Source organism: Cryptomeria japonica, chromosome 1, assembly GCF_030272615.1.
Source record: "Cryptomeria japonica chromosome 1, Sugi_1.0, whole genome shotgun sequence".
Taxonomy (NCBI): domain Eukaryota; kingdom Viridiplantae; phylum Streptophyta; class Pinopsida; order Cupressales; family Cupressaceae; genus Cryptomeria; species Cryptomeria japonica.
In genome coordinates, this window is record NC_081405.1 from 204,446,809 (window position 1) to 204,474,745 (window position 27,937).

At 34.7% G+C, this 27,937-nt stretch overlaps 1 protein-coding gene across 4 annotated transcripts; it reads left to right on the forward strand.

Annotated features, from left to right (window-relative positions):
- Window positions 1–448: 448 nt before the first annotated feature.
- LOC131070146 (cation/H(+) antiporter 19) lies at window positions 449–27,523 on the forward strand. 4 transcript variants are annotated; one of them, XM_058005688.2, is made up of 3 exons: window positions 449–1,236; window positions 24,945–25,946; window positions 26,029–27,523. In XM_058005688.2, the coding sequence occupies exons 1-3, from the start codon at window positions 1,000–1,002 to the stop codon at window positions 27,343–27,345; spliced, it is 2,556 nt and encodes an 851-aa protein (XP_057861671.1). In that variant the 5' UTR covers window positions 449–999; the 3' UTR covers window positions 27,346–27,523. The 4 variants fall into 4 exon arrangements, with proteins under 4 accessions (XP_057861671.1, XP_057861673.2, XP_057861670.2 ...); XM_058005690.2 differs by lacking the exon at window positions 449–1,236 and adding an exon at window positions 14,251–14,488; XM_058005687.2 differs by lacking the exon at window positions 449–1,236 and adding an exon at window positions 15,813–16,305.
- The last annotated feature ends 414 nt before the right edge of the window (window positions 27,524–27,937 follow it).

The following is a 27,937-nucleotide window of genomic DNA, read 5'->3' on the forward strand; positions in this document are numbered from 1 at the left end:
GATTTAATTGCACGTGCTTGAAGTCAATGTCACACTATTGCCCACTTGTCTACCCTCCACCAAACAAATACTATTATTATTTTATTCATATACATAATTAATTTTTTATATGAACAATATATTTTATTTATTTTTATATATAATTCTTTACACTTGACTGCTTATTCCCAAAGTTCTAATTTTCAACTATTACAAATATATATATGAATTTCAATTTGTAATTGTTTTTAAAAGTATTCTTAAAAATTTGAGAACATCATCTCGTACCTTCAACAGAAATTTTGTTTATGTCTAAATTTAAAAGACGAGATTAATGGAGATTTAGGATACCTCCTATTTTCGGAGATTTACGATACCTCCCAACGATCTTATAACATCAATTGGAATATCCTTGTCGTTTATCCGAAAAATATTTCGAGTTCCCCAAAGCACTGAATATTAAGATCCACCTGACTCGCCGGGCTAAAAGCTGCAAATGAATCGCTACAATGTGGATAAACAGCGGAGCGTTCTCCGAGTCATTCCGCGAGAAGTTCTCCGCAAATAAGGGAGGATCACTGAAGTATAGCCCAAAACAAGAATAAAAAACTTCTCTGCACTAAAAAAAATGAATTAAAATCTGCACAAAACCTCTCTGCGAATAATAGGGCGGTAGTGGAAGCTTTGAATCAAAAGAATTGCTTAGAAAAGCAGAGTGTCAATCATAAATGACAGCCTGCATTTGCCTTTTCAATGGACATCATTATTTAACAGGCAAAGGCCAAAAGCCTCGGCCTTTTGCACATTCTATGCTGGCCAATGAAAGAAGCCACCGGATCGAAGCCGACTAGGGAAACTTTCCTTTTGCTTAGGTTAATAAGAAGCCTGACATTGTTTAAGATGGAAACTTGTTCGATTATTTGGATCGGAACCTTTCCGCGGCGAAAATAGCTGTTTCGATTCGGCTTCTATTCTTTTGGCCGCGAGGTCGACTTATGCCCTAGAAAAGAGAAGGAAATTATGGAGGGAGCCTTTGCCCTAGCAGCGGCTATGAATGCCACCGCTAAAGCCACGGCTAATGCAACATGTTTCAAGCTTATGAAGACTACTTCGAACGGGGGATGGCAAGGCGATAATCCAATCAATTTTGCCCTACCGCTGCTGATTCTTCAGATCTGTCTTGTGCTTACCGTGACTCGAACCCTCGCCTTCTTGTTCAGGCCGTTGCGGCAACCTCGCGTCGTAGCAGAAATCATTGTAAGTGCCCTATCGCATCTTTAAAATTCCCTATAATTCTCATTTTAATTGAATCAAGCTAGAAATATAGAGCTCTGTCGCTAGAAATTACAATGTACATAGTTTGATAGCTAGAAATCTAAAGCTAAAAATTCTTTTAATTTAGAATTAGACGCAGTAATCTATGAATGAAGATTGCGATTTGAAGTTTTCTGTCTCATAAGTTTAGCTAATTAGATTAGAGTAAGGGCTTAATCTCCTGTAAGTCGTCTTTCCGAGTTGTTTCCAAGCCTTGACATAATAATTCACAATAAACCACGCTTATTGACTGAAATTCCCCAAAAATCCTTGTGGCTTTAAAATTATACAGGAGAAACCGTTTTATTGGCAAATCCTTCTTCCTCCACCAAAAAAAGCCCTTAAGTCAAAAGTTGTGAAGAATCAATTGTAGGCCGTGATTGATTTAAACAATATTTTTTTTCTTTTAGCTGTAGGGTTTTTAGCTGATAGGAAGATTTCAGTATTGTCATTTTAAAAGTATTTGATTCCAGGTTCAAATCCAACTGTTGCCATTTCCAACTAATATGATACCACAACATGCAATGCTGTAAGGTCGGTGTTAACAATGTTTGAGTATATATAGTTCTGTTCTCTTTTTAGTGTTATATTCATGCCTATATTTGAAATTTGGACTGCCCTAATCAACGTGATAGTTATAGCTTGTCTTCTACTTTATAATCTCCACTCAAGAATTTTATACCTATAACCATCTTAGTGGACATGGTATCTGCACATCACCATTACTATATTTTCTGCCACCTTTTCTTTATTAACTGTGCGAGATATCCACCGCTGCTTTTACTTTACATGGACCAGTTGTGCCGACAACTGAGAATTTTTGGTCCTTAAATCTTAAAATAAGTTCATAGGGTTTTCTCTGATTATGACTAAAATAGTTTTGTGGTGTAAATGAAAAGATCCGAAGGCAATATTTTTGTTAAGACACATAGACATCATATTCTCGTTACTAGTACTGGCTTGGTGCTTTATTCCCTCTTTCACATATAGACTCGATCTCCTAAATTTTTTTATCTCGCTACTGTGTAACTCTGTAAGCGATCTTTCTATCTAATGAGCATGCGATTGTAAAGTAAATTACTCTTTTCTGTCCTATATGTCCGTGTCTTTCTTTTGGTGGAGCTTTGCATGTGCCTTTTTCCATTGTTTTCACCATACTTCTCATGAGATAATCCGTTGGTCTCGTAAAACCCCTCTTTTCGCCACTTCAGTTATCTCTGGAGTTTATTTCTTTGTTGGGAAAAAATACATGATATATTTTTTAACTTTCAAATTTTTTATTAGTCAAATATACCCATTATAAGAAATTTTAATTAAGATATGGGTTTGGGTATGGTTAATGGATTTTCTTTTAAATGATTGAAATTAGATTTATTTATAAAAAATTATTGAAAACTTAGTTTTGGTTTTTATTATATCTTTTTGAAGTGTCTATGTTTAACTGTGAAATTATAAAAAAAAAAAATTAATAAATAAATATAAGTATTAATAATTAGAAATATGATATTATGAAATTTTATATATATGAATGAAATAAAAAACATGTATCTATTTTATGCTTTATAATTGAAGAATTTTTTTATTTAAATCAGTTCTCTTTATCTATGTGGATTGCAAGGGAGGTTGATTTTCAATATAATTACAATTTTATTGAAATAGTTCTCTTGGATGATATCTTCCCACTCCTCATCTCTTGTTTAAGATTCAAATAGAATTTTCTCACTCACTAGTGGTGGTCCTTTAGCTTCTAATGTAAGCATTGGCAACTTGCATATTGATTTATTACAACCTAGGGATCTAGTCACTTGAGTTTCTTCATACCCTACATGTTTGCTCCAATTCTCACTTCGTCTCTAGTATGTGACAAGAATTTGATCCTTGTGGAGGAGCTTTTGAGTAATAAGCCTCTATATTTTTAGGTTCAATGTTGGGTTTAGATTGTGGTACTACTACTACAAATAGTGTCTTCTAGTTCCCCTTCTCTCTTATGTGTACCTTGCTATTGGTAATGGGGTTTCCAAATCTAGTATTCATGATAAGGGATCTTATGCCAATTTTGTTCTCATTAGTTGTGGTTCTCCTTTGCAGCTTCTTATTACTAATGTGGTGAAAACTATAGATCCTCTTGAGTTACTTCACTATTCCTCCTCTTTACTCCTCAATTACTCTTATGAGAGATTTTAATGTGCATCCTTTGAGTTTTGTGGCTACCCCTCTATGGTTATCTTTTCCTTTTTAGTATTCCTCTTTTTGTGTGTTCTTTACAAATAGGAATTCAAATAGGGTTCCCTTCTCCCTCTTTTTTTTGAATGAAAAATAATGTTCATTTTCTTTGAGTGTTTTACAAATAAGGAAGAAAATTCTTTTGTAGCATGTCTCTTTTTTACATACATGGGTTAAGGATGTGTTCCTTGCTCAAATGGGTTATGGAATTTCTTAATTCTTAGTTATTTAATGACATATTTCTTGTAATTGTTCATAGGTTAGTTATGATTTGCTAGCAATTTTGTAAAAGAGTTGGGCCCTTTCAAAAACCCTTTTAAACCAATCAAATACAATGTTTCCCCTCTCCTATAGATTAGCTATTAAATAGATGTATTTAAATTTGGGTTGAAGGTAAGCTAGTAAATAGATGTATCTAAAATTGGATTGAAGGGATTGTAAGGGATATGTCTCATTAAACATAACATTACAATTATTTAGGTGAAATTAAAAGAGGCACAAATAAAATTGAAATTATCCTATTTAGGTGAAATTAAAAGACACACAAATAAAATTGAAATTATCCTTTTTATTTGTTTGCATTCATTGTTCCCTTCTTGTTATACACTATGTAAAGACAATTTAAGAAACATATTAACATAGATGAACCTAAAGTCCTTAGAAGAGAAAATATAAGAACAAAAATGCACCTATAGAGTAGGTAATTAGAATTCTTTAAAGTCTTATTAAGACTTAATTTGACCATTTACTATTATTTTATAGATAACCAAAAGTTGTTGAAATTAAGTAAAACATTTTCTTCCTCTCTTTTTGTTTTTGTTTGTTTATTGTAGTTTTTTATTAAGTATCCTCTTTGCTTACAAATATAGATTTTATCCATTTTCTTGTATTGATCCCACAACTATACTCACTATAAAGGATACAAATTTTGTTTCTATTCTAAGATGGTAAATTTTGTTTGATAAAAGAAGTTATAAGAGATAAAGTAACTTTTGCCCACATTTAGAGAACAAAGATAAATAAAGTGCTATGAAAAAATGTAAAAACATTTATTATTTATGCATAGATTTTTTTTAAAGAATGGCAACCTTAAAATTTGCTAGTACAAATGAAATAGTAACCCGAAAATTAAAAACAATAAGACAAATCAAAATATGAAAGTCAAATTGTGAAAACTAGAAAGTAATTAAAGTCAAAGATGAATTATAATTCTACGTTGTAATAGAAAAGTTAAGAGCATTATTATTATCTTCATATACATATGACCTTGCATCTTTGGAAGAAAAAAATATCGATATCATCATAGAGAGGTCACCATTAATGCTTCCAACAATATGGAAGATGTCATACAATATGTTAATAAAAAAATCTCGAAGGTTAGAATTCGGGTTGCGTGTGTAAAAAGTTCAAGCTTGGGGGTTTTGCGTGTCAATCATGAAAAGAGCATGTTGTTACATGTGAGGAGTTATCACTATCGGCATTAAATTAAAGTCCATAAGTCCCCACGAAAACATATTGTCCACAAGATACATTTCATATAGAAAGAAAGTTTCACGGGTTAAAATAAAGTCGAATTGAGATTCAAGGTCACATGATGTTATTATTTTTTATATAATTTGTATAACTAATGCCAAGCTTACAAGTCATATTTCGCATAGTTGAAAGTGCGATTTGAGAAATGAGTCTCCACGAAGAATTGGGAATTAATGGTAGCTTTATATTTTTAAAAGTAAATATTGAATTCGAAATATTAAAACTATTAAAATGAAAGTTGAATTAGTTGATATTCAAACAAGGAAAATAGTTGATGGAGAAGTTGCAATTGAATTTGTTTGGAGAGAATTAGTTTATAAGTGAATTCGATGGTGTTTTGATTTGTTGGTGAAGTTGAATGGGTCTATTAAAGGATCAAGTCTTATTGAGTGCAAAGCTTCAATAGTGTAAGGGATGAGGTTGAGTTCATGTTCCACATGAATTTGACAATATGAGTACCTCTTAATTCTTGACTCTAAGTTGAAAAGGTTTCAGCCTAATACTTGTGCTCTAATATTGGATAGCGAAGACGATCTTATGCATTGTATAAGTTTTTTCATAAATAAATAAATAAAAGCTAGCCAAAAACAATCTTTTAAAAAATTGTGAGAAATTGAGTTGTGAAACTTAATACATAATTGTATGGATGAATGGATTAATGGATGGATGTATATTTATGTGTATATACATATACATATAACTTCATCATTTTTTATTTATTTTTTGATAAAAGTGGATAGAACCACTGAACTATATTAAATTTTAAAAGTTTTTTTACAGTGTCTGGTTCAAAAAGCACTGAAGGGAAAGAACCAATAAGAAAACCCTTTAGTATTGCTTAAGTAACACAACCCTATTCTACCCAATACCAAATGCCCATTGGCATAGTACATCAAAAAACCCATCCCAATTTCATAAGCCACATTAGATATAAAGGAAGCTACCAATAGAAGTATATAGAAAGAAGCTTAAAGTATGATCACTGAAGGATGCATATCCAATGTTGCCAAAAAACACCAGTCTGAACCACCCCTGTCTATGAAACACAATTCTCCAACCACTAGTTAGAATGATACCACATAGCAAAAATGAAACCATAATCAGACACCCTATCAAAATAAATATTGTGATCAAGCATAGCAGAACCCACACCAAAGAAAAGCCACACCAAATAAGGAGGTTGATGAAGACAACAACTATGCCCTTCTTTACTTCAAAAATTCCAAAACCGAGGAAGGGATCTCAACCACACTTACCTCCCGCATATTAGCATCACTGTCAATGGCTAAATTAGCCAAGAAATCTACAATCTTATTCACTTCCCTATAACAATGGGAAATCAAGAAGGAATAAAAAAATTCTATTTTTTGCAAAATATGATCAAGTATATATTGTAATTGCCAAAAATTCGACTTCTTTTTCATGACACTTTGAATAATAACCATAGAATCATCCTCAATTATCAAGTCCTTAATTCCCAAAGATATAGCCATATCCAAACCAAAGGACAAAGAAAATAATTTTGCACAATTGTTAGACTTGAAACCAATCGCATGACAACGAGCCTGAATAAATCTTACCTTATGATCACAAATTACCATACCTGCCCCTGCCAGGCCAGGGTTCCCACAAGAAGCACCATCAAAATTCAATTTAAAGTGCCCTTGCAGAGGAGGTTTCCAGCAAGCAAAATTTCTCTTACTTATAGCATTAGTCTTATTTAAAATAGATCCATGAGAAGGTAAGACTAATAACATTCTCCAAACTCGAGTTACCCTACCATCCTAATGAGAAAAAGAGGTAAGGGTTTCCAAATTCTTATAGATAAAAGACAAAGCAACTTCAAAGATGGAAGATTCAATCCTTAATAAAACCTCAACCAAGGAAGAACTTGTTTGTTTAAAAATCCTATTATTACGCTCTAACCAAATATTCCAAATCATAATAGATGGAGAAATAATCCAAAGACATGCATAGAAAGATGAGGCAAACAGGAGAGGCCAGGCTCTGAAGTGGGAAAGGAGATCCTTACCAATAACAAAGGAAATATTAAGCTTTTCAAACAACCACTGCCAGCAAGCATAGGCAAAATCACAATGAAGAAACAAGTGTGCAGAGGATTCTAAATTTTTATTACAAAATACACAAGAAAATACTGCAGTAATACCCAGCCTGTCCAACCTCATTCCTGTAAGGACCCTGTCCTGCACCGCTAACCAAGAAAAAGCACCAGCCTTTGGGAGGCAAGCCATATGCCAAAACAGCTTGTATGGCTAAGCAGATAAATCTTGAGCAACCAAGAGAGAATTATAGCCATCCTTAACTGTGTACTTACCAGAGATATTCCTTGTCCAGATAAGCTCATCGTCAGCATCAGAAAGAATTATTACTCTCTCTGCCAACATCTTTTCATATTCCAATTTTACATTTTGATCAATATCTAAAAACTCAATTGATTTCCATTTTGCCACCTTAAGATTCCCACTATACTCAATTTCAAAATAATCAGCCACAAAGACACCCCAAAGGGAAGAAAGAGTGGAAATTTAAGGAGACCAATCCCTCGAATTCACTAGAGGGGGATGTCCATTCCAAACTTCCTCCCAAAACCTGACCTTTCTACCAATATGAACAATCCATGAGAGATGAGGCAAAATCACTGATCTACATTTACATAGAAAATTCCAAATAGCTGAACCAGACGGTAAATTAGAAACTTGAAAAACATATTCTCTTGGTCCGTTATTTAAATATTTAGCAAACATAATTTGTGCCCAAAAGGAGAATGGTCTCTCATACAATTTCCAAACCAACTTAGCACCTAAGGCTAAATTGTGACTTTCCAGACTCCTAATGCCTGTGCCCCCAAGGTTTTTAGGCAAACAAACTTTATCCCATGCTACCAGAGGGAGTTTTTTCTTACCATCTTAATATTACTCCAAATGAAGGACCTAAGAGTATCTTGCAAACTAAAAAGAGCCACTTTCGGAGACTGCAAAACAGACATGAGATAAATAGGAACAGCATTTAGGACAGACTTAATAAGAACAATCTTACCAGCCAAAGATAACCATCTATGATTCTAGGATAGGATCCTTCTAGAGATAACTGAAATGATCTTATCCCAAAACTCAACTCTATCCTTCTTAATGAAGAAAGGTATACCAAGATAAGAACAAGGAAGTTTCCAGATGCAAATCCCCAAAAAATCTTCAATCTATCCTGAACCAATTATAAAGCATGAAGGAAAAAAATCTTTGACTTATCAACATTGATTCTCTGACCAGAAAAGGATGCATAATTCTGTATTATCCCCTTTATCACTCTTTCCTCACCCAAAGAGGCTTGACCAAATAACAAGGTATCATCTGCAAACAAGCAATGTGAAATGCTTTGTGGAACATTCTGAATCCTAATTCCCTTCCAAAGCCCTCCCAGCTTAGCGGCTCTTATAGCCCAACTGAATGTTTCAACTAGAAGAATGAACAAGAAAGGAGACAGGGGATCCCCCTACCTCAAACCCCTAGAAGAGGAGAAAAAACCACAAGGGGAGCCATTAATTAGAACCGAGAACCTTGCAGAAGAAATACAAGCACGAATCCATTTGACCCATGTCTTGGAAAAGCCCAATTTAAGTAGAACAACACACAACGCCCCCCATTCTACTATATCATATGCTTTCATCATATCTAATTTGAGGATCATCACTGGGATTCTCTAAGTAGAAATAGAATGCAGAACCTCATGTGCCACTATAGCTCCCTCTATTGTCTCCCTTCCTAGAACAAAACCCCCTTGTTCTAAAGAAATGATCTTAGGTAAAATTTTAGCCAACCTTAAAGAAATAGCCTTGGCAAAAATCTTGTACAAAGTATTACATAAAGCAATAGGGCGAAAATCAACAAATGTCCTAGTAACCTCTTTTTTAGGAATAATTGCAATCATTGTATATTAAAGCTCTTTCAAAACAGACCTATTCCTTCTAGCTTCCTCAAGGGCCAATAAAACATCATTTCCCACAAAATCCCAACATTTCTAAAAAAGTAAAGGAGTAAAGCCATCTGGTCCTGAGCCTTATCAAAGTTCATTGCAAAAACAACATTCTTAACTTCATCCAAAGAAAAAGGAGACATCAACATTTTATTATCTTCTGAAGATACCAAAGAAGGAATATTAGAAGAAATGTTATTATGAAGATCTTCATGCTCTGAAGACAATAGTGACTTAAAAAACCTAACTGCCTCTGAAGCAATATCCTCCTATTCTGTTAAAAGTTTGACATTTGGACACTCAATACAAGATATCCTATTTTTACTTCTCTTCATTTTTGTTGAAGAGTGAAATTTTTTTGTATTTCTATCACCATCTGAAAGCCAGATCTCCCTCGATTTCTGTCTCCAATAGATTTCTTCTCTGGACAAAACTTCTTCAAGCTCTACTTTTAGCAATTTTAGTTCATCAAAAACAAGAGGCACCATACCATGTTGAATCACATGTGAATTAAGACATTCAATCATATCTTGAATCCTCTATTTTTTCTGAAAGATGTTCTTAAAATGCAAGATATTCCATTCTCTAATATTAAATTTCAAAAATCTCAACTTCTTAACAATCTGAAATATTCGGGATCTAGAGCAATAAGGAGCAGAACTCCACCATTTTTTGAGCAAAGGCAAAAAGGAAGAATCTCTAAACCACATAGGTTCAAATTTAAAGGGTGACTTAAAAGGAGCTTTATCTTCCAGAATTGATAGGGAAATTGGAAAATGATTTGACCCCGAAACTGGAAGAATAGAGGAAAAAAATTCAAACTTTGAATCAATCCAAACATCTGATAACAAAAACTGGTCTAACCTTTCTGCAATCTGAGAAAAATCTCTTCGCATATTTGTCCATGTGAAAATCCCATTCTGAAACTGACAATCAAAAAGACCCATGTCCTTAATGAACATCCCAAAGTCTTCCATAATTTTTTTATTAGGAAGAATACCTCCTTTCTTTTCTCCCAAGTCAGTATTAGCATTAAAATCCCCCCCAAAGATTATAAAGGGACCATGCCTTAAAGGGGAGGAAATTCTCTTAAGATCTCCCCATAATTTAGATTTCCTTTGAATACTAGAAGGAGCATAAATATTAAAAAGCCAAAACTTAACCTTCGAAAGCTTGCTTTTAACTAAAGCCAACATCCAGTTTACAGTAGAAGCAACTAGCTCAACCTCAATGTTATAGTTATTTCAAAGCAATGCCAAACCCCCTGATGCACCATAAGCTGGAGAGGACAGGAATTCCCACTTTCTCCAAGAAGAAAAAACCAAATCAGCAGACTCCTTTGACAATTTTGTCTCTTGCAACATGAAAATATCACACTTAACTAAGTTAATTAAGCGCCTCTTGTTAGGGGCATTTAAGCCCCTAACATAATGCCCCTAACATTCCAAGATATAATTCTCATTGCTCTCGAGGGGAGACCGAAGCTCCCCTCTTTCCTTTAGACGGAGAAGACTTCTCTTCTCCAAAACTACTTTGAAGATTACACTTCACAGTCCTCGACCTAGTCACAGGAGGACTGATAATAAACCTCTTACTCGTCTTACCCTTAGGAGTACCACTTCCTTTCATAGCGTCACTAAGAAAAACCGAATGCTTCCCTTTCCCAACGCCAGGAGAAAGAGACAAAGTCTACTGAATCCCAGCATCAATTTCCAATTGAGTCTTTTGATTCTTTGGAGGCCTACCCCTACCAGGAGAAACCACAGATGAAGCCCTAATTAGAGTAGTTTGAACAATTGGTAAACTCATACTTGACTTACGAGAAGTCATGACTAAATTATCTATGATGCCCACTTCTGATGAGGCCAACACCTCAAAAGGGTTAGCAGATGCAGAAATAGGAAGGGTCGATTTAATTCCCCCCAAGTCATTCTCAATGGAACAGATAACCCTATTCGTAATGTCCTCATCCATCTGATGCTCATGATCTTTAAAAAATCATTTACTTGTTGAACCAGATTTTCATCTGGCACAATAACAGGAATGTCCCCCAACTGAATATTATTTCCTAAGGTAGTGTTATTATCCACATCCACATCAACATGCTACGAAGAATTAGACACCAATTCTTTGACTTGTTGAGAAAGAATAGCATCATCAGGAAATCCTAGAGAAGAAACCCCAACATTAGACTTTGAAACAACCCCGTCATTCTTCGCAAAAATCTGACCAATCCCCTGACAACTTTTTAAGTATTCTTTTGACTTCATAGGACAGACAAGATTCCCACCACCATCATTTAGTGACTTATCCAAGGATTTCGAGGTAGTGAGATTTGGAAGCAGATCCTCCACATTGTTGTCCCCGAAAACCACAATATTCTGGTGAGCTCCTGTCTTATCCTTACTTGTAAATAACCCTACAGACTCTAGATCGTGAGACACAACATAAACCTCTCGCTTCCCAACATTCCTCATAGCCTGGTTAACCTCAAAAGTAGCGGGATGTTTCCCAGTGGAACCATTAACTAATAGTTTATCCAAAACAAAGGATTTCAAAAAATCCATAAGAAAAGGAGCATCCAATTGCAAGGAAGTTTTACCAAAGTCTTTCTCCAACTTATTAATTGGTTGTTTCCGGATACCCTCATGAGATTTAATGATATAGGTCTGAGGGCAAACATTATTAGGGTTAGTCAAGACACAGATTTTTACCAAAAGCTCCCCCTCCACAAAATCAAATCTTGATGATAAGAACGAACCACAGGTATTACCAATTTGTTCCAAAACCTTTGGGTCCATAAATTCAAACTGTAATTTGGGAAAGCTAAACCAGAAAGGAACTAATTTAAAGCTTGACCAAGCAGGGACATAAAATGGTTTCCAAGCCGAAACAAACACTAAATTTTTACCAAACCAGTAATGTGAAGATTTTAAAACTTCATCCCTAATAGAAGAAGAGTTGAAAACAATAATAAATGCATTTGCATAGAGTAATTGAAAATAACGCATATCAGACCACTTTTTCTGCAATTTTTTATCAAATTTAGATAAATTAGTTGCATCCCCCCATATTTCCTCAGAAATAGCATGTGTATGCAAACAACGAGCTTTCAAATCCACAACAGAATCAAGTAAATCAATGCATGGAACAGGAGACCATACCTGTGAAGACCCACCTCCTAAATCAGAACCAGTTTGATTTTCACTTACCTTATCGTCTTTTCCTGATGTCAAAGATCCCCTTACCTTATCCCCCCTTTGATGTGACGAAGATAACTCAAGTGGGTTACTATTAGACTGTTTGTCCATCATCTTTTCACCAGCATTCAACCGAGAAACCCTAGCTGCCTCATTTACAGATGAAAACTTCACAACTTTCACATAGGATGGCTTTCCTCCCAACTCTGTAGATTATTTACCTAGAAGCCCCTTTAAATGATTTGGGATAAACTTTTTCCGCGGGCCCTGACCAAAATGCCTACGATCCAAAAATCGTTGATGCCCTTCACTAGATCTGTCCATACTCCGCCAATTTCCACTGCTTGGACCTCTGAAAAAACCCCGAAAATACTTGGAGACTGGTCTGAAATTTCTTAAGTTTGCCCTCAACCAATTATGCACCGCCATATCTACCCATTTGCCCTTCGTGAAGACCAACTGTGGGACATGCAACGGATCATCCCAACCCACATCAGCCTAGTCTTTAAATACATGGACATGCCAATAAATCATACAAGCATTGTTTAGTTAACACATAAACCTTAGTGAAGAGGGTGGAGATTATGGAATTTCAACAATTGAAATTTCAATTTCGAATTTACAATTACAAGATCCATCACATTTTTGTACAAATGTCTTGGGACATAAAGGTGCTATAATCAAGATGGAGGTGGGCTAGTCAAGAATAAATGACTCATAGGTATAATAAATAGACAATCAAGATGAATTTCTATTTATCTATCTATATATAAATTTTGAATAAAAACAATAAGAAAAAGTGAAATGTATGAGAATGTGTAATTGGGGGTGGAGAATAAATCAGCCCAACATTACATATGACTAGACTATTATCAAATAATTATAACCTCCCATTCAAAATGAAGCTATAATTAAAGAAAAATTAATATAAAAATATACATACCATGTCATGAAGAAATACATATTATACCATTAACAGACATTAAGTTTCCACAATCCATAAGATATTGATCAATTGTTTCCTGATACAATGAGCTGATGAAATTATTATGTTTCAAAGCTAAGCTCAGAGTGTAATAAAAAACGTTGACCCAAAAAAAAATTCACACAATCTAATCCAAAAACAATTGATCAATATTATACCATGTTTTAAAATTGTTATATATAATTTATTTATTAAAAAAAAACTCAGATCAGTAAAAAGATTTCCTGTCCTCGAACTAGTATCAGGAAGTTAAAGTCGCGTGGAAAAAGTCTGTTATTCCCACTTAAGCGAATAGTATCAGGAAGTTAAAATGGAAACTGAAAATCATCCTACGTTGTATCGGAGATCGATATACTATATTTTAAGGAAATTCCATTTATAAAACCGTCGCTCCTTTCTCACTGATGCGCAATAATTGATATAAAACGTCAAATCAAAGCGACTTTCGCATCAACCTAGTATACTCCGAAGTCTGAACCATTCAATTTTCAGTGGAAGTCCGAATAATAAAAGTTCCATCCTACTAAACATGGTTGACGACACATCTCAGCTTTACATTTCAGTGGAAGTCCGAATAATAAAAGTTCCATCCTACTAAACATGGTTGACGACACATCTCAGCTTTACATCACCACAATATTCAGCATTTTGTTAGTGCAGCTTTTAGTTTCTCCTTCACGGAATCCTGATATATTTTTATCAGTTTCTTTTGCAAATACAAGTACTTAATGGATGTCACACCCATTTACAGCTGCTGCAAGCTTTGAATAAAACAGTAATTAAATTCCATCACAAACTGTGTGTAACAACTTTACACGTTTGTATGAGATACATGGCAGAAAAAGTACATTTCTTGGCTGTGTATCAAGAGCGTTGCAGGCCAAACTGGGGCTTTTGGTGTGATTCCTTTTTTTAATCATTGCAGACACAATATCTGTGTGTTTGTTCCGTTAATATTCCATAGAGGGAAATGGAATGTTAGTGTGCTGTATATGTTGTTGAGGTTGAGGGATCGAATCCTGTAGAGAGCAAGGTCGAGGTGAGGAAGACTGTGATGGAGTTTGCGATGTTTCGACCTTCCAATGCGGCAGGATGTGTCCAGATAATGAAAACGTCTTCCAATGGATTATGGCAGGGTGATAATCCCACACATTTTGCATTGCCTCTTCTCATACTGCAAATATTTGTCGTCCTTACCGTGAGTCGAACCTTGGCGTTTCTGCTCAAGCCTCTGAGACAGCCTTCTGTCGTAACAGAAATAGTTGTAAGTATCATTGACTTTCCTTCTCAATCTCGTTTCGCTAGCTGAAACATTCTAATTTCTCTGTTTGTAATAAATTAAAGTAGGTACCAAACTATTGTGGTATTTGTACTTGTGGGTTAGTTAAAATCCTCCGAAACTTTGGTTTCTAGCTTTTAGGTCATAACTAGCGGAGGGTAATTTCTGTTGTTCACTAAAAGCGCTCAAATAAGTGGTAAATTGAAGCCGTGGATCCAAATGCCATCTGGCTTCGAGTACACCCCGTACAGCAGTTTTTTTAAGTGAAAAATTTAAAAAATCTTTGGACCTCTCGTTTTGGAAGGATGGCATGTTGTCAATTGAAGCCGTAGATCCATTCCATTTGGCTTCGAGTCCATGTACACCCTGTATTTTTGGTCTCTTAGAAATGTGGAAAAATTAAAAAAATCTTTGGACCTCTCGTTTGGGAAGGATGATATGTCACCAATTGAAGCCGTAGATCCATTCCAATTGGCTTCGAGTGCTTGTGCACCACGTACAGCAGTTTTAATAGGCAATCAAGATGAATATATATCTATCCAACTATATATAAATCTTGAATAGATAAAGACAATAAGAAAAAAGTGAAATGTGTAAATGGAGGTGGAGAGTAAATCAGCCCAACATTGCATATGATTAGACCATTATCAATAAATAATTATATTACAACCTCACATTCAAAATGAACCTAAAACTAAAGGAAAAATAACATAAAGATTTACATATGATGTCATGAAGATATCATGTTTAAAAATTGTTATATATAATTTATTTATTAAAAAAAACTCAGATCAGTAAAAAGATATTCCTATCCTCGCACTAGTATCAGGAAGTTAAAAGCGCGTGGAAAAAGTCCGTTATTCCCACTTCAGCGAATAGTATCAGGAAGTTAAAATAGAAACTGAAAATCGTCCTACGTTGTATCAGAGATCGATATCCTATATTTTAAGGAAATTCCATTTATAAAACCGTCGCTCCTTTCTCACTGATGCGCAATAATTGATATAAAACGTCAAATCAAAGAGACTTTGGCATTAACTTAGTATACTCCAAAATCTGAACCATTCAATTTTCAGTGGAAGTCCGAATAATAAAAGTTCCACCCTATTAAACATGGTTGCCAACACATCTCAGCTTTACATCACCACAATATTTCATTTGAAATGCGTTTCGCATCTTGTTGGCATCCATGCGGCTTTTAGTTCCTCCTCTAAGGAATCCTGACATATTTTTATTAGTTTTTTCTGCAAATGCAAGCACTTAAATGGGTATCACACCCTTTTACAGCTGCTGCAAGCTTTGAATAAAACAGTAATTAAATTGCAGCACAAACTGTGTGTGTGAAAACTTTACACGTTGTATGAGATACATGGCAGAAAAAGTACATTTCTTGGCTTTGTACCAAGAGCGTTGCAGGCCAAACTGGGGCTTTTTGGTGTGATTCCTCTTTTTAATCATTGCAGACACAATATCTGTGTGTTGTTCCGTTAATATTCCATAAGAGGGAAATGGAATCTTGGTGTGCTGTATATGTTGTTGAGGTTGAGAGATCGAATCCTGTAGAGAGCAAGGCCAAGGTGAGGAAGACTGTGATGGAGTTTGCGATGGTTCGACCTTTCAATGCGGCGGGATGTGTCCAGATAATGAAAACGTCTTCCAATGGATTATGGCAGGGCGATAATCCCACACATTTCGCATTGCCGCTTCTCATACTGCAAATATTTGTCGTGCTTACCGTGAGTCGAACCTTAGCGTTTCTGCTCAAGCCTCTGAGACAGCCTCGTGTCATAACAGAAATAGTTGTAAGTAGCATTGACCTTTCTTCTCAATCTCGTTTCGCTAGCTGAAACATTCCTTATTCTCTGTTTATAATAAATTAAAGTACGTACTAAATTATTGTGGTACTTGTACGTGTGGGTTGGTTAAAATCCTCTGAAACTTTATGGTTTCTAGCTTTTAGATCTTAACCAGGGGAGGGTGTTTTCTGTTGTTCACTAAAAGCGCTCAAATAAGCGGCCAATGGAAGCCGTAGATCCATCCCATTTAGCTTCAGGTGAATTTACAACCCGTACAGCAGTTCTTTTGGTCTCGTATTTCGTGCTCCAATAACTATCATGCTTAAAAATAAATAGTGAAAGTGTCTTCATGTAATTTTAATTATAAAAAAAAATTGAAATCATTATATGAAAGATTTGTTATTTAATAATTGAAAATAGGATGGGTAACAAAGTTGGCTTGGACCGTGGATTTGCTTCCATTAGTCTCGATTCGATTCTAAAACTTGGAATCACCCAATGCACTTGGCTTACAGACGACTTGATACATCCTTAGAGATTAGTCTCACCTCAAGGTCGCCCCTTCCCGAACCCCAACTTGACAGCAAGTAAGCTCAAGCTAAGGCATGTTGGGTGTTGGGCTTGGGTCGTGCCTGAGTTACCAAATAAAATAATTGAAAATAGACTATAGAAAAAAGGAGGGACTAGAAATAAACAACTATTTATTAAGAAAAATGATACATAACTTTCACGATTATTTTTTCTCTCCTTTTTGTTTGTCTTTAATTTTGCCTCCAAATTTTATTTGTAGGAAATATCACTAAGAATTTCATTTAAAAATATTATTTGAGAGGACTATATAAAAACAAGTCGTGATTTTTATATTCATGGGGCCACCAACTCCATAAATTACTACTCAAAATGTTGAGCAACTACTAGTCAAAATAAGCTTAAGCATATACATAGAGACTTGCCCTTAGAAATGTGAAAAAATGTAAAAAATCCTTGAACCTTTTGTTTGTGAAGGATGACATGTCGCACCTTACACTTATTTATTGATGCAAAATAGGGTATGCAAAGGGAAGGAAATAGTGTTGTCTATTCAGAGATCAGAATATGCTATTGTCTTTTTTTTCTAATTGGCATTTTGGTCCTTGGAATGTTGCCAAAAGAAATGAGGGCATGGCTAAAGTTAGGGGTATAAACAACAATCTTGAAGACATCAAACAAGTGTGAAATATGTCAAGAATAATGGTGGAAGCAATATGTCGAGAATAATGATGATAATATGTCAAGAATAATGATGATGTTTTATGATGATCTCATAATTTCAAATGGATAAAAATATTCTTAAATACAATACCAAAGAACACAAATTAACACATATAAATAGATTAGTTCAGAATGACTTGTAGGAAAAGAATGGTAAAGTTCAAATGCAAATTTTAGTTTTAAAAAATTGAAGTTTAAACCCATGTATGAAGAAATGATTCAACTTAATTTAATATTCATAAAATTGAATCAAAGTAACAAATGAGAGATCTAAGAACTAAAATTAATTCATAAAAGTGAGATATATTGAAAATTAACTAAATAATATTATGATTCAAATTTAATATTAAATATAACACTTATACATTTGTTGTTGATCACCTTCTATAATATTAAATTGTATTATAGTGTTTTTCATTTATAAAGATTCTTAAAATATTAAAATTTTATTTTATTTCTTAACAATCACTAAATTAACATTTTCTTTGTACCATTGTAATCAACTTGTCTCTTTAATTTTTTTTTGTCAATTTTTATCTATCATCTAATATCAAATTATTTTTGTAAACTACTAATGACATTCATATTTATATATTTCATTAGTTTATAACTTTTAGTTGGGAAATTTTTTTTAAAATATTTAAATATTATAATTAAATATGAGAATATTCTTATAATATTTAAATATGAGAATATTTTCTAAGATACTACTTATGATAAATTAGTATTATAAGTTTTATGAGATTATCAATTTAAAATCAAATAACTATTTTTTAGATTAATTGATACCATGAAATTTATAGCAAGATCTTATTGAAAAAAGTTGTGACTTTTTTTAACAATATTTTAAGAAAGTTTTAGTAATTTTCATTTATAAGACAAGCTTAAATAATATACTACAATGTTTAGATGGCTCATCTAAAATCATACCAGCTTCTCACAAAAAAAATCTATTTTATAAGACCTATTCAATAATAAGATAATTTTAGATGACTCATCTGATATGATTTTAAATGAACCACCTAAATAAATCTAAATTTAAAATATATTATTTAAATCAAAATCTCATTCATATAAAATGTTGGCGCTGTCATGGTCTAAAGATCACTCGCCGCCCTAACCAGTAGAGATAGAAAGAATCCATTGAACTTGGAAATTGAAAAGCTTTGTTCTGGTTATTTTTATGAAAGTTAAATTTTGAACGGACAAATGTAAATTTGGGAAAAGCGATTCTAAATATAGGATCCGTGGAAGAATTAAGATAGGGAGCCTAATCTTGCCTGCATTCCCGGCAATATCGCATTCGAGACCCGAGAAATAAGATCTACCCCAAATTTCATTAAATAGCAGATCGATTAGTGCGTGATGAAAAAGCGTGTCTTTGAGATTGAGTGGCGTAGGTGGACTTTCTTTATACAAAGCGCGTCTGTGGCTTTATTCTCGTGAGCCCTTTTCTTCCAAGCCACCGACGTCGCTCTCCGGGCGGGTGCTGGTTGACTTGAGAATTTGATTTTCTTAGCCGTAAGATCGACAAGTGTGACTAAGTATTCAATATAAGGCATGCAAATTTAATAATTCGTTACAAATGGGCAGCCTGCACTGAAATTGCTAAGTTTTTTTCCGGTGGAGCGAAACGGGTGCAAATTTTGGCAGAGTTATTTGGAGTAATAAAAACTATGGAGCGCAGTTTAGTGCAAGCTGCTGCCACCGGGAATGGTAGCACATGTTATGAGCTGATGAAGACTTCGTCCAACGGAGCTTGGCAAGGTGATAATCCCATTCACTTTGGGTTCCCTCTGCTCATCCTGCAGATCTGTATTGTGCTTCTTGTTACTCGGACGGCAGCTTTTTTGCTAAAGCCTTTCCGTCAGCCTCGGGTCGTAGCAGAGATCATCGTAAGAACTCTCCCCATGATAATTTTATTTTCTGAACTGTTGTCTTTTTGGGTATGTGTCCTCTCTTTTTCTGTCGAATTCAATGTCTTTAGTTGGAAAATTTGTTTCCCTCTCCAGTTGTTTTGTGCCATACTAGTTCTGCTAATTTGTGTTCGGCGATGGGCAGGTCTCTGCTTATAGGTCAACTTGGACGTGAAAATTCATGTTTCTTTAGATTTGTACTTCCGTACTAAGAAACAATTTAATATTCCCTTGAAGACGGTGTAATTCTCAGTGGGCCTTCTCTTCATGCTGTCTCTTTGTTCTTTCACTTTTGACGAATTGTTAAATGTGTCTTAATATGACAGTCAGTCTTAAATCATATATACTAAATAACATATTAAATCTAGAGAATGTTAATCGATTCTAAGTGTTTAACGCTTTTAAATCTAGTAGTGTATTCTTATTGTGATCACACATTTTAAGCAACATATTAAGCCTAAAAAATATCAGTCAACTCTGAATGTTTAACACTTTTTAATCTAGAAATATAAATTTAATGTATGATTTAAACTGTTTCTAATATGACAGATCAGTCGAATATGCTGTCATCCCCATATCATTTTGTTTAAAGCAGTAATAGTGTTTAAACATATATTCTGTCTTGTCTAAACTGTCTTTGGTTGAATTAGAACATATATAGCACATCTTTGTAGAGGCTTTGTTAAATTGACTTTCTGTATTTCTCTTCGTTGCACATTAAATTATTTGAAAAACTATAACTTCTGAAAAAAAATTAAAAAAAGGGGTGAGCAAACAATGAGCAGTCACTGTCGACGTTTGTGCAACTGTGGCAACCATGTACTTAGTTTAACTCCATAAAACACTGAAATAAGACACCCGTATATAAATAACGTCTTCACCCTCTGAACAACCCTTTAAAACTAGTGTTTTTTTCTTTCATTTGTCGCCATGTTGGCCAATCTGAAGGATATAAATAGATCATGACTCCTCTACGACTGGGAATAATCTTCAGTAGAAGCTTGTTAGAAAGATCAAAACACCCAACCAAAAAAGAGAAAAAATCCAATTTGCTTGTTCCCATCATATAGTATTAAACATGTACAAATGTTAATCCTCAAGCTCTTTTTGTTTGCTTATCGATTTGATAAACTCAAGAGGTAAAATTCACACATTGATTGAGTCTTGTTTTGGCAATAACCTACACATTGAGTATGTTATCTACAGAGTTCTTTTGTAAAGTGAGATTAGTGTTATCAATTTATGCTTGTTTGGATTTTGTTTTGTGTGGTTTGAGTTAATCTATTTGTTCGTGGCAACTTAATTTGCTGTTATGTGAACATATAATATTTATTTATGTTCTATTGGAACACGTCAATTCCATTCTTTCAAAATTTTCTTGTTTTTGGTATTGGGGATTTTGGGGAACATTGTCAATTGTTATCACTGTTAGTTTGAGTTGGTTTGGTGGTGGAGAATTTGTGTTCTTGAAAGAGAGGTCACAAGTTTAAATCCTACAGAAGCTAAAGTATGTATGCATCAATTTTAGCACAGCTAGGTGCCTTGCGCAAGGAGTATATAGTAGTTTCGTATTGCTATAAGCCATTTATAGACCCATATACAGACCACCCGACATTATGAACTATAAAATAATCTTTCTTTCTTTTATTTCAAAGAGAAGACATTTATGAAGTGCACTCTTAATTTGGAAAGTTTGGAAAAATGCTAGATACTCAGAACCCTAAAGGGATTTGTTAGTGTCCTCCGAATGTACCATAAATCTGTAGTTGTCTTCTAGATAAGCACTCCAAAAAAATGATTTCTTGTAGAAAATTAGACCATTTAAATAAATTTGAATCATTAATTCTAACTCTAATGATTTATGGGCCCCACTTACATCTGAAGCATTCTAAAATTAATTTATCAATTAAGATTCCAATCTTAGTTTCAAATTTCTAGATCAAGTTATTTCTTCTTGTCTAACAATGCAAGTTCTTTACATCTTTTGTTTTGCATCTTCTAGGCCCTTTTCACATGGCTTGTTATCATTGCTAGGAATGCCCATAATATGTTTTTTGATGTGCTTGATACTTCCATTAAGCTTCATCATCTTTGGTTTTATTATGATATTTTAAATGGAGTCACTGCTATAAATATGGAGTGACTTCTACTTGTTCAATTCAATATTCAATCTTGATGTGGAATTGGATGTCATTATGGTTAAGGAAAAAATAACAATTTGATTTACACTAATATCTATTGATCTTGGCCATTATCCCACTTCTGTCATTTTTTATTTTTTCAGTTTAGTGCTCCTCTATGGGAAACCCATGAGCATTTGATTTGTGTTATACGGAAATTCTTATACACAGCTTGATACCTCTATTATCTAGGATTTTGGAGGATTTTTCCTTTTTCAAAGATCTATATTTAGACACTGACTCTCTTGTGCCTTACTGTCTTATACAACGACGACAGCCTCAATAAGTGCAGTTACTGTACTGGATTTATGCTGTCATATTTTCTTCTCAAATTATGCTGCATCAAATGAATAGGATACTAGAGGACATGCATATCCTTGCGTATTACAAATTCAGATTTAGAAATCTTAGATATTAAAAATCATGAATGACAGGGCAATGTGAAAATAAGGGTATATGTAGCCAAGAACGATTGAAGAAAACATAGAACTAATTTTGACTATCATTCTTAATGATCTACTTACTTAATGATCTACTTAATGATTAAATGGTTGAAATAATTCGATTTTTGAGGTTTGAACCTGCAACCTGTTATTTTGAAGAAGATATTATTATTATTCTGTTCCCACTAATCACCTCATTCATATAAAGTGTTAATAGATGCCTTTTAAAATAGAAAAAGCTTACTGTGACCTTCAAATCACTTGCTTGTTAAGAAAAGTCTCTCATTCTACGTCTTTTCAATGTAAAATACTTAAGCTTACATTTTTTCAGCTTATACATTGAACATTTTAGCTGATCTGCTGATTGCAATTTATGCTAACCATGGATAACAGGCAATTGTGGTTGCCTTCTCAATTAGAACTTATATGTAGAAAATGCTGGAGTTATACCACATGTTATATTTCGCTGTCTTGAATTCTAAATTAGATATTCCTGTTATATAATCTTTAATATTTAAATATTAGAACTTGTGCTGATCATTTCATACTCTTATTTGAATGAGATGTTTCCTACTTTTACCAAAAGCTTAAAGTGTAAGGTTTCTGTTATGCAGTTTGCATATTTTATTTGTTCCATGCTTATGCATAACGGTAGTAATAATGATGTCTTTTAACCAAATTTGTTGTTTCTTATTACTTATACGGCAAATTTGATAAGGGTTTAGCACTAATCAGAAACTTGATTAAATTCAAATGAAATGCCATTTTGACCCTTTCCTCCCTTAAAGCTGCTATAATATTACATTTTCAAAAGTTTTTTATTTTCAAATTTCTTTTTTATTTCTTAGATTGCCAATACAGTAGAATCTGATAAGGGTTGGTTTGGTACTAGCTATAGAATTAATAAAGTTTAATGAAAATGCCATTTTTTCTTATTTCTGTCAATACTGTTACAATATCATATTTATATTTGATAAGGCTTTGTTTGGAATGCTTGTCGGTTTTGTCTCAGATTCCCAATCAGAGAAATGAATAAATTTGGTGAAACTGTTATTTTTTCAATTGGGTTTGATACTGCTCATAGAAATGACTAGATATGATCGAAATACCATTTTTGGTATTAATTTAGAATTTGATGGAAGAAAGTCATTTGGCTTGTTTCTTTTAATTGCTTTTACTTCAAATTTATATGGTAGTGATTAAAAAAGGAATTTCAATAAATGTGATGAATAAATTTTATTGTGCCTTTTTCTTGAACAGTAAATAAAGGGTTTGATACTGATAAATAAATATTGAAAGTTTATAAATGTGATGAATAAATTTCATTGTGCTCTTTTCTTAAACAATAAATAAAGGATTTGATAATAAATATTGTTAGTTTATCCGTTGTTAGAAAATAGTTTTGAATAGTAATTGTTAGTTGTTTTAATAATTATGTGATTAGTTGAATTCAGTTGTGAATCCTATTTGATCGATGATTTTTTTTTATATAATATCCTCCAATTATCTCTGTAGTTTTATGTTTGATAACCTTTGATCCATACTGTAGAAGTACTTGCTCCAAAGGCTTTCTCACATAAGGAAAAGGTTGGATGAAAATTAAGTTAATGGTGTGTATGCATTGATAGATATGCGCAGCTATAATGCAAATCCTAAAGCTTGAAATCCAACAAGCTTCTGCAGCCCATTTTGCATGTTGCTGAACTGTATCTGTACTGAATTCGTTTGCATCACCTCTATCTATACAACATTAATGTATAACCATGGCATCAGACATACGGTGATGGTGATTTGACTTTCCTGCGTATGGAAGTACGTGCACCATGAATTCTCGATTACTGAAACTGATTATACAAGAAACAGCATTCAAAATCCAACCGATGAATGTCTAATCTACTACACTTCATGCTTTTACTAAATCTTATATTAAATCGTTGATACGAGTACTAAATTCATCAACTCACTTTTTACTTGGCAGGGTTTTTAATAATCCTAGTCTTTAAATTCAGATTACTGTATGGATCTTCAAAAGTAGTCAAATTGGTTTTGATCTGAGTGCAAGTCATCAATAAGAAAAATTAAGGCAAAATATGCGTCTGATCAGGATTGTCTCAATGGTTATACATCTGCTTCCATGATCCATACTGTAGATGCATTTGCTATCAGCATAGTAAAATATGACGGGTCAATCGAATGTTTTACCAAGCCTGATCACACACAGAAAACCAGTGGTTAAAATTTGTCTTTGTTAGTGCCTTGACATATATTTTGTCTTGTCTAAATTGTCTTTGTTAGAACTAGGACATATGTTGCGTATCTATGTATATGCTTTGTGAAATTAAATTTCTGTTTTTCTCTTCGCTGGTTAATTGTTTATAATGGATTAGTAGATATGAATTTAAGAAATTTAGATAGGTATGCGGAATTTAAGAAAACAGTTTGGAATGGATGTATCTACAACTGAAACGAGAAAATCAATTCCATAATCTTTGTGGTGTAGGCTATTCTAAAATAATTTTAATTTTGGCCCAGAATGTGTAATTCGAAAGAATGAATACAAACTACTCATATAGGTAACTTAACTGCGTAACAGATGGTGACTTCAGAATTAATCGACCCTGTTCATACTCCATGAGCCAAATTAAGCGCCCTTATCTGGAAAGCCCAAAACTAAACAGTAGTACATTGAAAGCCTAAAAGTAAACAGTAGTACATTGTTTGGCATTCGGGACTTGGTTGTTTAAGCTTTAAGTTTACAATTTTAAAATGGCTCTTATGGCCTTTAGTAATTGAAATATATTCGTATTATATTTTATATTAATTCTTTGTTCTAAAAAATTAGTTCGACCTTGCAGGGAGGCATTATTCTTGGCCCATCTGTTATAGGACGCAGCGAGTCTTACATGAAAACTGTTTTTCCCAAGAATAGTACCCCAGTGCTTGAAACTGTTGCCAATATCGGCCTCTTATTCTTTCTCTTTCTGGTTGGGCTAGAGTTAGATTTTAATGCCATTAAGCGAACGGGAAGAAAATCGCTGGCAATTGCAGCTGCTGGAATCACTTTACCATTTGTAGCTGGGATTGGTGTTGCCTTTTTACTGAGGTCAACCATTTCAAAAGGTGTGGATTATGGTGCCTTCCTTGTTTTCATGGGTGTTGCACTGTCTATCACTGCCTTCCCTGTGCTTGCCAGGATACTTGCAGAGCTCAAACTTCTTACAAGAGATGTGGGCCAGCTGGCCATGTCTGCAGCGGCTGTTAACGATGTGGTTGCTTGGATTCTCTTAGCCATTGCTGTTGCTCTGTCAGGGTCAGGCAAGAGTCCAGTCATATCAGTTTATGTTTTGCTCTGCGGTGTAGTATTTGTGGCTTTCATGATGTTGGCAGTGAGACCCATGATGGCGTTGATGGGCCGCCGGTCACCTGACAATGAGCCGGTAAGTGAGCTTTTTATCTGCATAACACTTGCAGGTGTCCTGGCATCGGGGTTTGTAACAGATGCAATCGGTATCCACTCAATCTTTGGAGCTTTTGTCTTCGGATTAACTATTCCCAAGGAGGGACCCTTTGCAGGCATGTTGATTGAAAAGATTGAAGATTTTGTGGGTGTTCTGCTTTTGCCACTGTATTTTGCTTCTAGTGGGTTGAAGACAAATATTTCAACCGTTAGCAGTGCTCAATCATGGGGACTCCTTGTTTTGGTGATACTGACTGCCTGTGCTGGAAAGATTTTGGGTACTCTTTTTGTTTCTTTAGCCCACAAGGTTTCCTTCCGTGAATCACTCACCTTAGGATTCCTGATGAACACCAAAGGGCTAGTAGAGTTAATTGTCCTCAACATTGGCAAGGACAGGAAGGTATGATTGATATCTCTGGTTTTTTAAAGATATATTCAGAAATTCATTTTTTTTAATCCCGACCCTCTCTTTTGGTTTCCAGGTTTTGAATGATGAAGTGTTCGCTCTCATGGTGCTGATGGCTCTGTTCACAACATTCATCACTACCCCAATCGTAATGGCTATATACAAGCCGGCAAGGAAACAAGTCCCGTACAAGCATCGGAAACTACAAAGAGACAAGCAAAAGGACGAGCTCAGGATTCTGGCCTGTGTGCATGGTACCAAGAACATCCCTGCCATCATAAACTTAATGGAGGCCTCCAGAGGAACCAGGAAGTCAGCCCTACGCCTTTATATCATGCATCTTGTAGAGCTCTCTGAAAGGTCCTCATCCATCATGTTGGTTCACAAAGCAAGGAAAAATGGCCAACCTTTCTGGAACAGAAATAGGTCACATGAAGACCAGATAGTGATTGCCTTTGATGCATTTGAGCAACTGAGCAAGGTAGCAGTAAGACCCATGACTGAAATCTCCGCATTCCAAGACATGCATGTAGACATCTGCAATGTTGCAGAAGAAAAGAGAGCCGCAATGATTATTCTGCCCTTCCACAAATACCAACGAGTAGATGGAGTCCTGGAGTCTGTGAATGCTGGAATAAGGACAGTGAACCAGAAGGTGTTGAAGCACGCTCCTTGCTCTGTTGGCATTCTGGTAAACAGGGGTCTTGGGGGTCAATCCCAGCTGGCGCCTTCCAGTGTCTCCCATAACATTGCAGTGCTTTTCTTTGGAGGCCCGGATGATCGCGAGGCTTTAGTCTATGGCAGAAGAATGGCAGAACATCCTGGTATTAAACTATCAGTCATAAGGTTCCTGCCTAACAGTGAAATCAATCAGGTTGCACTCAATTTAACCCCACTTCCTGTACATGACCATGATAAGCATCGAGAAACCTACACATTCTCTACCGCAGAGATGAACAGGGAGCAGGAAAGCGTTTTAGATGAGGAAGCTCTGGCTGATATAATCAGTGACGTGAACGGCTCTGTTCCATCCACTCCAAAGAAGTCTCCAGGCAGGAATGTTTCCTCTGAGGATGTAAAGGGCTCTATTGTCTATACTGAGCAGCAGATCAGTAACACAGTAGAGTCTGTCCTTTCAATTGGGAAGAGCAATGAATATAATTTAATCTTGGTTGGCAGAGGGCGCTTTCCTTCTCCTCTTGTTGCAGATTTGGCTGATAGAACTGCGGAGTGTGCTGAATTGGGTCCAATTGGGGATCTGCTGGCTTCATCTAGCGTTCAAATCAGTGCCTCAGTGCTAGTGATTCAGCAGCATGATCACATTCACACTGATGAGGTACCATTTTCAAAGAGCACGAACTCTGCAACTCCACTCACCATAGCCACTGAATAAATGGCGGTTCGAAAAGATGTTTTCATAGTTGTAGGGTTTTAAATTTCTAGTTTTATATGTATATATTGTCTTTGTTTGGCCATCTTGATTATCCTGAAGATATTACATATGGAATATGCAAAAACCTATGTCTGAATTTTTTATGCATGTCTATGAATATATTTCTTATTAGTCCTTTGTTCGGCAGAAACTACAGAAATCACCCATTCTTATTGTTTTGTATCAAAATTTGTGCCAGACTAAAAAAGTTTCAGCTTTCCTATCTTCTGGAATTCCACCTATTTCGTGGAGACTAAAATTTAAGTTTTCAAAAAGAATCTATTGGTTTTGAATATTATCACAAGTATATTAGAAAGGAAAAATTGAAAGAAATTGAAAATTAAATCCAGAGGAGAAAGGGATTGCACCTGCAGAGTAATACCACTGCTGACAGGTGGCAACTGTGCGTATTTGGGAACGACAGGTGTAGCATGAATGACGAGGCATGAATCTATTTCATAAATAATAAAAAAATCTTACAACATGTCATGTTTTTTTCTCTTGTGATGGTTTTTTATTTTCTAGTGGAAACATGAATTTTGGGATGTGTTTT

Bases quoted from the DNA above. Each gene is read 5' to 3' on its own strand.
- LOC131070146 (XM_058005687.2), top strand. From the start codon at position 16,012: ATGGAATCTTGGTGTGCTGTATATGTTGTTGAGGTTGAGAGATCGAAT. The intron at 16,306-24,944 runs GTAAGTAGCATT...TCGACCTTGCAG, and splicing joins GTGTCATAACAGAAATAGTT to GGAGGCATTATTCTTGGCCC. The intron at 25,947-26,028 runs GTATGATTGATA...TTTGGTTTCCAG, and splicing joins ACATTGGCAAGGACAGGAAG to GTTTTGAATGATGAAGTGTT.